Source organism: Mytilus trossulus, chromosome 2 (genome assembly GCF_036588685.1).
Source record: "Mytilus trossulus isolate FHL-02 chromosome 2, PNRI_Mtr1.1.1.hap1, whole genome shotgun sequence".
Classification (NCBI taxonomy): Eukaryota; Metazoa; Mollusca; class Bivalvia; order Mytilida; family Mytilidae; genus Mytilus; species Mytilus trossulus.
This window is the reverse complement of record NC_086374.1, coordinates 33170354-33181095: the sequence shown is the minus strand read 5'-3', so window position 1 is coordinate 33181095 and position 10742 is coordinate 33170354. Positions and strand designations below refer to the sequence as shown.

At 30.3% G+C, this 10742-nt stretch overlaps 1 protein-coding gene across 2 annotated transcripts; it reads left to right on the top strand.

Moving 5' to 3' along the window:
* Window positions 1–1696: 1696 nt before the first annotated feature.
* On the top strand, window positions 1697–9856 carry LOC134707046 (uncharacterized). 2 transcript variants are annotated; one of them, XM_063566530.1, is made up of 5 exons: window positions 1697–1896; window positions 3842–3990; window positions 5373–5498; window positions 6271–6452; window positions 7916–9856. In XM_063566530.1, exons 2-5 carry the CDS (start codon window positions 3849–3851, stop codon window positions 9107–9109), a joined length of 1644 nt encoding a protein of 547 aa, XP_063422600.1. In that variant the 5' UTR covers window positions 1697–1896; window positions 3842–3848; the 3' UTR covers window positions 9110–9856. The 2 variants fall into 2 exon arrangements, with proteins under 2 accessions (XP_063422600.1, XP_063422599.1); XM_063566529.1 differs by having other exon boundaries at window positions 1697–1911.
* Window positions 9857–10742: the final 886 nt, after the last annotated feature.

Here is a 10742-nt window from a genome sequence, read left to right as displayed (position 1 = left end):
TGATTTAAAAGAAGTATTTCTTAAGAATTCTTTGACTGATTGCCCTAAATTTCAGTCATAACACTTTTGAAATGTTTGCTATTCATCTAAAATGAAATTTATTTGATAAACATTGTTTAAAGCTGCAGTTATTTGGTTTTAAATAGATGTGTAAAAACTAGTGTTGTCAAATCGTACAGTTTTGCCTAACCGGTTACTCGGATAATCGTTCGACCGATTAACCAGTAGTTTGAGTTGATGCTTGCAAGCCTTATCAACAGTACCCTACACGTAGATATAAGATGTGGTATGAGTGTCAATTTGATAACCTTTCATCCAAGTCATAAATTTACGCTTTCAGACTGGAAGTTTGTACTCTGGTATTATCAGGTTTGTCTGTAAGGATTCCTGGCAAAGTTTGGCTTTTAATAATCAACTACACCGTATCAATTATAGCGTTTAAACTTTGTACCAACTTCAGATTGAAAAATAGAATAAAAAACTTCTTGATCTCGTAGAATTGTATATGTCTGAAACTGATTATTCTTTCCTTTCCACTTGTTGTCTCCGAAAATGATGTGGAGTGTTTCATTTTGAGTGATTAATTCATGATAAAAAAGAAGATGTGATATGTTTGCCAATGAGACAATTCTCCCAAAAAATCAAAATGACACTGAGAAATTAACAACTATAGGTCACCGGACGACCTGTTTCTTTACTTTGTTTGCATGTTACTCGTACTATCACGTATACATTAAATACATTAACATTGGTTTGCATTTCGTTTAAAGTAAGACTATAGCTTGCACGACGGAGGTTGCACATTTAGATGTTTGTTTACACAATTTTAGATCAGAGACGAAATAAGGAAGTAAATCGTGAAATTTAATCGCATTACTGATTAAGAGTTATTGCCGTAAAAAATGTATACTAATTATGTTTCTTTAAGATCCTGTCCAGAGCTGAGAGACAAGTTCTTACTAATTTTATGTTGATAGGATTAACAATAGCAATCAATTTACTAGACAACTGATCTGTCAAATTAATTACCACGCCGACATTTTTAAAATAAAACCTAACTTTTTAATGATTTCAATATAAATTTATATAAAATCTATCAAAATTGAATAAAGTCCGATTAACCGGTTAGCGTTTTTTTTTTGGTATTCGGTCGTTCGACCAGTTAACATGATATCTAACTTTTCATATGATTTCTTTTTCAAGCTTACAATATTTTGTTTTTAATGTTATATCGGCTTCACTAGAAATATCAGTATACTTCCAAAAACATTGAAGACCTGATTATAAACTGCATGATTCATCTATTTAGCTGAGATTCATTTCTTTTGTGTAGAACATAGAAAGAAGAGCTGCATGTTTCTGTTGTAAAATTAATCCTAGACATGCCATTGTCAAATATTTGAACTAAATTAAGTAATGGATGAAATTTCAAACACGCTAACTGAACGTATTTTCTCTTCAACCATTATATGAGGGCCTTATATTTGTGGTTACTTTTTTTAGTTGAAATATGAATATTTTCTAATATTAAATAAAAATATTTTACATTTTTTTTTAAATATATATATAAATTTCTAAAACTTTGGAGACTTCCGAATGTTAACGGTTAACACAATGTGTGACGTCCCCTTTTAAAGGCCGACATTACTTGAGATACTAAAATAGGACGAATTGGTACTCTATAGGTCAAGGACATTGTCTTCATCACCAATGTGATTTACAAAATTGAAATTTTATACTCTCGTATAAAAATGTAATTTGATTGGATAAAGATAAAGACGAACTTCGATTGCTAGGAAAATTAACATAAACAGAGTTCTTACTCATCTTTTTTGTTTATCTCTAAACTACACGAAATCGCCATATGGGAAAGACAAAGCAGAAACGACAAACCTAGTAATGTTTACATCGGTACAGTACTGCATCATAAATTTCCATCTTTTCATTTGAATCTCTTGTCATTCTTTATCTCTTTATGTCTCATTGACATTGTTACAATTATACTGCACATGCCCATCTTCCATTAACAAAAATCGGAGAACAGATCTTGCAAGAAATCACAAACTTGTTTTACTTTATCTCCACAAGTATGAAGGGGGTCTCATTGGGGGTTCAGATCCGATTACTGTTTTGTCAGATTCCTGTATCCTGCTTACACTATGTATGTAAGCAATTCTCATATTTTTGTCATTTTCCGGGTCCTGCTAGACCTCATTTCCTGTTTTCACAACACAATAATTTGACTTTCACCTGTAACGCTTACTAAAAATCGGCAATCCCGCGTCACGCTTAGACCTAATTGAGACCTACTATGAATCATACAATTTCTAATGATTAGATGCATTTAAAACATGTTTAAGAGTTTTGTAGATGGGAAAATACTCAGGACGCAAACGTGTAGGGCAAGGATCCAGATTTCCAATTTCTGTCATTTTCATATTTAACATAAAAGTTGGTGCTGCTTTTCAAAAAAAAAGTTGTCAAATTCATTACTACATTATATAAAAAAGAAGATGTGGTATGATTGCCAATGAGACAACTATCCACAAAAGACCAAAATGACACAGACATTAACAACTATAGGTAACTGTACGGCCTTCAACAATGAGCAAAGCCCATACTGCATAGTCAGCTTTAAAAGGCCCTGATAAGACAATGTAAAACAATTCAAACAAGAAACTAACGGCCTTATTTATGTAAAAAAATTAATGAGTATGCTCATACTCTTAGCATCAATGAACTTGTGTCAGTGTTGCTGCTTGCATCACATATATATACTTCATGATTTATCCTACCATTTTCCCAGAGCACTTAAGGGAAGGCAACATTTTAGAAATAAAATGATTTTAATGACTAAAAACAATAATTTTCTCAGTCATCGCTTACGTTTCTTTCTTTTTGAAGTCAAAATTCAAACTGGATGTAATGCGACAATACTAAAATGAACAATTTCGGACCAATTTCCATGATTAGTTTTGTTTATCAAATTCACAAGAAATCATCTGCTTTTTAAACGAAACAAAAATATGTTCAAATTGGTGATTTTGAAACATGATCTCAACGAAATGACCAAAATTATTTTGAAACTCGATCTCAACAAAATGACCGAAATTAGTTCTGTTGAAAAATAAAATTTGACCTAATTCCCAATTACACGTTAAGGACAAGACTGGCATAAATGACAGTTTCAGGACCCTTTGTGTAGGGTGCTAATGTGTTTAGTTAGTCGATATATGAATTTCAAAAAATTTCCACAGAATAGCTTTTATCATACTTTTTCGAAAATGACATGAAGGAGGAGCCATCATTATCATATATGTAGTTTTTTTTTTTTTTTTTTTTTAAAGATACAAGACTGAGGGGGTATAGGACCTGTATTGGGACTCCGGGATCAGGTGTTTTTAAGCTTGGGATTTCAGGATTGACCTTTTTGGGATCTGGGAATTATTTTTTTTGATTTTCGCGATGTCAGGATTTAAATTTATTCAAATTTGGGACCTCATGATTTTGTGTTTTTAAAATAATGTGCTTCTTGAAATGAAAAAAAAAATGTTGTGGTCAAAGTACTCAGTTTCATGCTACAAATGTACATACATTTACATGTACAAAACAAAAAAGGTAAATTGGGGTTTAATTCATATACATTATTGATTTATCTCCTGTTAAATGGTAAAGTTCAAAATGAAGATGAAGCAAATTGAATTAAACATAATATATTCTATATTTGTAAAGGCAGCCATAAAAATAATATATATATGATCAAACACATAATTTTCTTAATTTAGAATTTTAGATTATAAAAAGTATTTATTAATAAATTTGTGATATTATGTTTAAACAGGGCTAGGATGGCAAGTTATAGTCGTGAACTTTACTCAGGGAAGATACCAGAGGACATTCCTGTGTTGGAATTAGACACGTTGGATGATGAAATAACAGCAAGTTACACAGGACCAGATGATGGCTTAGCATTTCCTGTTAGAGAACAAAGTATAAAGATGACATCCTCTTATCATTCTTATAGTTTTCACTTGGTTACAAAAAATAAAAAAATATAATTACAATCTACCCCAATATGTCTCCATTATGTACCAATACACTACAGACCAATTTTATGACAGAATCTTAGTCATGTTAGTTTTCAACCTACAAAAAAATGTACTTCTGTTTTGGAAACATTATGTTTTAGCTGTCTAAGCATTCTTTAAATAAAACCACCAACATATTTAATTTAAAACAGACTTTTGGAGTCTTTAGCTCTTTTTAATTGTCTTTATCAAAAACATAATCATGATCAGTATTGTTAACTATCAGCAGTTGATTTCAAAACTGTTTTCCCATTTGTCCGATTACAATATCCCAAACCAATTGACTCTACTCATGTTTTTACAAGGTTTCAACAGGCTAAAGTACATGTAGAGCAAAAGATAATAATTTTCGTTATTTTTTGTTTAATTGAGAATGATCTTTTGTTGGACATGTATAAAGTGTATGAACTTCAGTTACATACAATAATGTATGTACATGTAATTACTCTGTACAAATTAAATAAGTCAACAAACATGTCTGCATAGGCTGATTTTAATTTCTGATCTGTTGAAGTTAGAAAAACATCTTCCTGTGAATGTATTTAGGTCATGAAAAGTCATGATATACATTAAAGGAGTAGAAAGGGGTAAAAAAAAGTATAATTATCTAGATCTTTATTTCTAGACACATGCCTTTAAAAGGTAAACCTGAATAAATTTTAATCTTTGAAAAATAAATCAAGTTTGCTGTTCAAGAATTTCTTTAACGGACTCATAACTAAAATACCTTCTGACTTTAAGTTTATTTTCATCCATAGATTTGTGGAAAATTGGTATGTCTTCAGATTTATTTTTAACTATGTTTCCCCTTCTTATTAAAGCAATATGATCATGCAATAATTGATGATTGAAATTTCTTGTAATAAAAAATATTTTTTTAGATGCACATGTTAGTTTTATTTTTCATTCAAAGTTCTTTATTCTCAATTATTTAACAATGAATATTTCATGATTTTCATATAAAGATGTTTACAATTCCAAAAGAAAAAAGTGTAGATATTGTATATTTGTAAACCAAAAAAAGTAAAATAAAAAAATACCAAACTCCAAGGAATATTCAAAACGGGAGGTCAGAAGTCAAATGGCAAAATCACAAGCTCAAACACATCAATTGATTGGATAATAACTGTCATAATCCTGACTTGGTACAGTCATTTTCTTATGTAGAAAATGGGGAATTAAACCTGGTTTTATCCTCCCACTTGCCATGATAGTATTTAGCATGTTTGGACCATATATATACCAATTATCTAAGAGACTTAATTTGTGTTTTTATTTGAACAGATGGAAATACAGGATTCAATAGTGTTGATGTTGCAGGAATTACAGATTGGAAAAAGAAGTCGGAGAAAGGTTATGGGATTTGTATCTCTCTTTATGAACAACATCCTGTCAATGGAAAAATGTCAGGTAAGACACAACTAAAGCACCGTTTTAATATGTTAATTCTTTAACAATAGTATTTATAAACTTAAAATGTTAATTATTATCATCTTGGACACAATGATAGATAAAAGGAAATAGTCCTATCGCTGCATGTATTTTGACCACTAATGAGTCTCAATCTGACATTGATTCAAATTAGCTTGTCTTAATTCGAGTACAGATTGTCTTAATTCGAGCACATTATCATATAGTCCATTGAATTGAAATTAATGTAAATTGATCCTGATGTCTAGAAGTTTGGAAGTTAGAAATTTTAACTGTACTGTTTATCCACAATTCAAGAAAATTACACCTACAAAAATGTATTTTACTTAATCTTGTTTGCAGCATAATCCATTCGCTAAAGGTAATGATTAAGTTGTCCAGGTGATCCATATCTCTTTGATTACAGTTTATTTTATCATATTTTGATGGGAATCCAAGTAAAAACAAAGTTAATACCTTAGAAAGTTACTATTCAAACTATATTTTGAATGCTAGGAAACAAGTATAACTCTTGTTATTATTTCATCAAAGATTCTTCAACATTTTTACAGCCGTGTTTGACAAATGTAGTTTTGTGCATTTTTTATCCTGTTTATCCATCTCATTTTAGTTAAGTTTTTTTGTTGTTGTTGCTTATATTGTTGAAGATCCAAATGGTTGGAAAGTTATAATTTACCAATGGCTTTAACATAATTCTAATTGATTCTTTGAATTCAGCTGAAAAAGTTTCAAGTCTAATTATTTTTTTCAGGAGATCCAATTGCTGATGCATTTGCCATTTGTGCAAGGAAAAATAATTGTATACTGCTTATAGCTGATGGTGTAAACTGGGGAGAAAAGTCAAGACTTGCAGCCAGATGTGCTCTGTATGGAGCTATGAAATACCTCAACAAACATGTGTATGATAAACTTAATCAACCAAGAAATACAAGGGTAATGATTATGAAGTCAACAGTCATGAAGTATATGTATATACATAATGTATATAGAAATAAGAGAGGATTTGGATAGGGGTCTTTAATTTCTGTATTCAGATAATTCCTAAAAATAACCATTGTTCTGTAAAATTTTCACCACATTTACTTTACAAAATTACATTTTTCTGTATTTAATTTGTGCATTATTCATTTCTGTTTCAGTATTATATTACCTTATTGTTTTTCTACAATTATTTTTACACTTTTGCCATGTTTGCACCCCACTATTCTCTTTATAGCCAATTTTCTATATTCGTTTTCTCAGACCTTTTATCTCTTCAAAGTGTACGACGTAATTACTTCAATATTAAAGAATAGAAAATCAATTTAAACATATGATAATTAACAATCATAATTCTGACTTGAACAAAATAGAAATGAAAAAAAAGTTGTAAAAGAAAAATAAAGATTTCTCAAATTTTATGTTTGTCTATGGACAAAAGCACAGGCGAAAAATTCACACTCAAATGAATTACAAGTAACTTCATGCAAACATAATGTTGCATGATAGTGTGCAAATATTTGTGAAAATGTAGATTTTCACATTTTATGGGGGGGGGGGGCATTATTTTGTATACCCTATTCAAATCCTTCATATAATATACAGATTTAGTTAAACATTATAAAAACCAACCCTGAAATAATCACAAATTAGATTTTGTAAATAGACATAAAACATTTTGTAAACAATCAACAAAAATTGTTCTTCTATCAAATGCAATACAACTTTAAAGTTTTCAGTAAAACGTAGCATATGACTTTACAGTACTCTGGCTGCTGACTAATATGAAAATATGAAAATGTGGTATAATTGTGAATGAGACAAGTCTCCACCAGGGACCAAATGACATAGAAAATAACAACCATTGGATCACTGTATGGTCTTCAACAATGAGAAAACCCCTTAATACTTAATAAGCTATTAAAGGCCCCAAAGGACAAATACTAAACAATTTTAAACAAAAAAACTCACAGCCTGATTTATGTATAAAACAATAAACAAACATAAAATATGATATCCATCATCAAAAGACCACTGATAATTTTTTATTCATCCATTTTAACTTGATTGTAGGGAATTTGAACGTTGTCACTCCTCAGTCAAATGCATTTAACACAGATCACATTATTCCATTTATCTGAAGTAGGTATTTAGACTGCCTAAAAGAAGACAGATTTTCTTTTTAACATCCATTAGAATTTTGAAAATACCTTATTTTCAATTGAAATTTGCCAAATAATTCTGAAAACCCACATGTAGATTTACTAACAGTTTGTCACATAATTGGACTTCAAGTAAACAGAATATTTTCTTGCAGTGTTTAAAAAATTCAGGTTTTGGTGTTTATAATGTCTTGATTATATATTTTTTTCTTAACATATCAGTATTTTGAATAAAATCATAATTTCTTGTTGTAGGAAGTGGTAGAAATTCTCAGGAATTCATTCGATCAAGCTCATCAAACTATTCTGTCAAAAGAAGGTGGACTGACAACAATGTGTGCTTGTATGATCTGTCCCATGAAAGGATCTAAAGAGTTTTCAGTATGTTGTGTAAATGTTGGAGACAGTTATGGTTATATTCTTGGAGAAAGAAGGGGAATTAGAGAAATAACGGTAGGGTCACATGACATTAGTTCTGAACGAGATATTAGGGACGCTGGTGGGGCAATAGGACCAGTCCACGGCAATGACCCAGAATTACAAAATCTCACTTGTTCTATGACTTTTGCAAGTGAAGGAGATATTGTGTTTTTAACTACTGATGGCATTTCTGACAATTTTGATCCTGTTGTCACAAAAGTAGCCATACCTAGACAAGTTAATGGTGAAAGTGCACAAGATATTTCTAATTCAGAAGTAACTATAAAACCTGAAATGGAACCAGGTGAGAGACATATATATGGTATGAAGGAGATGGAACGGGTTATTAATGAACAAGAACTAGTCACAGAAGAACAATGTACTGCACAAAGTTTGTGTAGTACACTTGTCCAGCATGTACTTATGCTAACTGATTCTAAACGTAAAGTATTGGAAAATCCCTCGTTGTATAAACGTAGAAGAATGACACAAGACCAGAGACAGATACGAGATTCAGAAATAAAGAAGAAAATGGCAAAAGCACCAGGAAAACTAGATCATGCTTCAATTGTTGCTTATGAATTAGGAAGAACTAACCATGACAATTTGGAAAATATTCCCCTGACAGGAAGTCCTTTAATAACAAAATCACCAAGTTCTGTAACCAGTACACCAGATTCTAATAGCAGTCGTAGACACTCACATCATGGTCTCTCAGGTTCCAAGCCTTCTCGTCCCAGGAAATTATTTTCACGCTTAAGAAGTCTTAGTGTGACATCACCACAATCTCCATTAAGTCCAACATCATTAGGAAAACTCTCAATTTCTCCACAGAAAATTTCTTTTAAAAGATCAAGATCAGGATCAGAACCAAATACTCCATCAAGCCCAGGAAATGGTAGTTTTCTGCCTAAAGGTTCAAGCTCACCATCTCCTATGAGCCCTCAAAGTCCAAATCGTGATTTACCTATTCCATTACCAGCACAGCATCCTAAAAGGACATCTGTTTCATATGAATCAGCCGTTTAAAGAAATCAAAATATGATAAATTAAAAAATGTTACTTTTTGGGTATTATATAATAGTTTAAGTTTTGATTCTATATTTTATTGTTGATTTGTATTATTGGCTTTTTTTTAGAAACTCTACAAAGAGAAAATAAATTTAAAATCCATGTTAGTTTTCTTTTTTAATGAAATATATATATAGTTAACCTAAAGATCATAATATATGAGAATTAAAATTTATTTTATGTAAAAAAATAAGAAGTGTGTTTAATACATTGACTTGGAAATTATAAACATACAGTTACTAATGTGGAGTGCAGATGCATCTTGGAATAGAGAGACAATGTGCCAAAAGATAAAGGTTTCATGGCTCATATTTCCTGGTTCAGGAGCTTTCAAAATTTAACAAGGTTTCTAAGCCTCATTACTCATAGAACATTTTACAACTGTTCAAATAGATAAGTACAATGTACATGTAGGCAAGATAGAATAAGATTTTTTAAAAGTGGAGGTAACTCTACCGTAATTAAAATATAGACCATAAATTTCTTACTTGAAAAGATTACTCTTTCAATTTGTCAAATTTGGTTCTTATTTTAACAAATAAGATTGATTCTTCTTACACAAGTAGATCCATTGACATGTCATTCATGAAAGGTATACATATATACTTACTCATGCTTTGATTAGTACAACATATGAAATAATAATATGCCATGGCAACCATTGTGAACATAAGACTTTGACTTTTAACACAGATCAATTTTAAAGGGTCAAATAAAATTCAAGCAAATTTAAGAAGAAATTAGTCTATATGTTAAGGGGTGGGGGGGGGGGAACCTTTATACATTTCAAACCTTTTTTTTATTGATTAATTTTCTGCCCTATTTAACAAAAGTAAAGCTCTTTAGAAAATGTTTTAAGTGTAGAATTTTAAATAAAGGAATTTTTCACTGTTACATTCCTTAATTATTTTCTCTTATTTGCAGCATACAAAAAATATTTTAACCTGCTGCATATAGATTAGCAAATTAAACAAAAACATCTATAAACTAGGATCAAATGTTATAATGATTTTCCCAGGATTTATTGGTTCCTTGCATAAACATGACAAAATTTTCAACTGTGATTTTATATTTACTATGATTAAAATAAAATGGTGAAAAAACTAAATTTTGTGAAACACTTATTCCATACAAAAATATATGTCAAATTTATATACATGTAATACCAAAAAGATGTGACCGACTGAATGCTCATTGATAATTGAACATAAATAAGGGGAAAAAATTGTTTGTTAACCTTTACCTGAAATTTTTTACAGACTGCCAGTACCTTATGTCTTACCAATATTGGTGTTATATATGGTAGTCATGCTCTTTCAAAATGAATTGCTTTGAATATTTATGCTATATTTTAAAATTAATTTTAGGGAATGGTTGTATTTATTTTATTTTAATATAGACTGCTGTAAATTCTGGCATTAGTTTTATTTTTATGTACAAGATCTTTACATGCTACATTTATGTACATAACCACACATGACAATGATGTGTAGTGACATTGTGTTAAAATTGTCTATATTTTCAATAAATTGTATATTTTAATACATGTACTTGCTATATAAACTGCTGAAAGTCATTCATAGAAATCCAT

Excerpts from the sequence above, each read along its gene's own strand:
- LOC134707046 (XM_063566530.1), top strand. The coding sequence starts at position 3,849 with ATGGCAAGTTATAGTCGTGAACTTTACTCAGGGAAGATACCAGAGGAC. Across the intron at positions 5,499-6,270 it reads TGTCAATGGAAAAATGTCAG|GAGATCCAATTGCTGATGCA; the intron begins GTAAGACACAAC and ends TATTTTTTTCAG. Across the intron at positions 6,453-7,915 it reads ATCAACCAAGAAATACAAGG|GAAGTGGTAGAAATTCTCAG; the intron begins GTAATGATTATG and ends TTCTTGTTGTAG.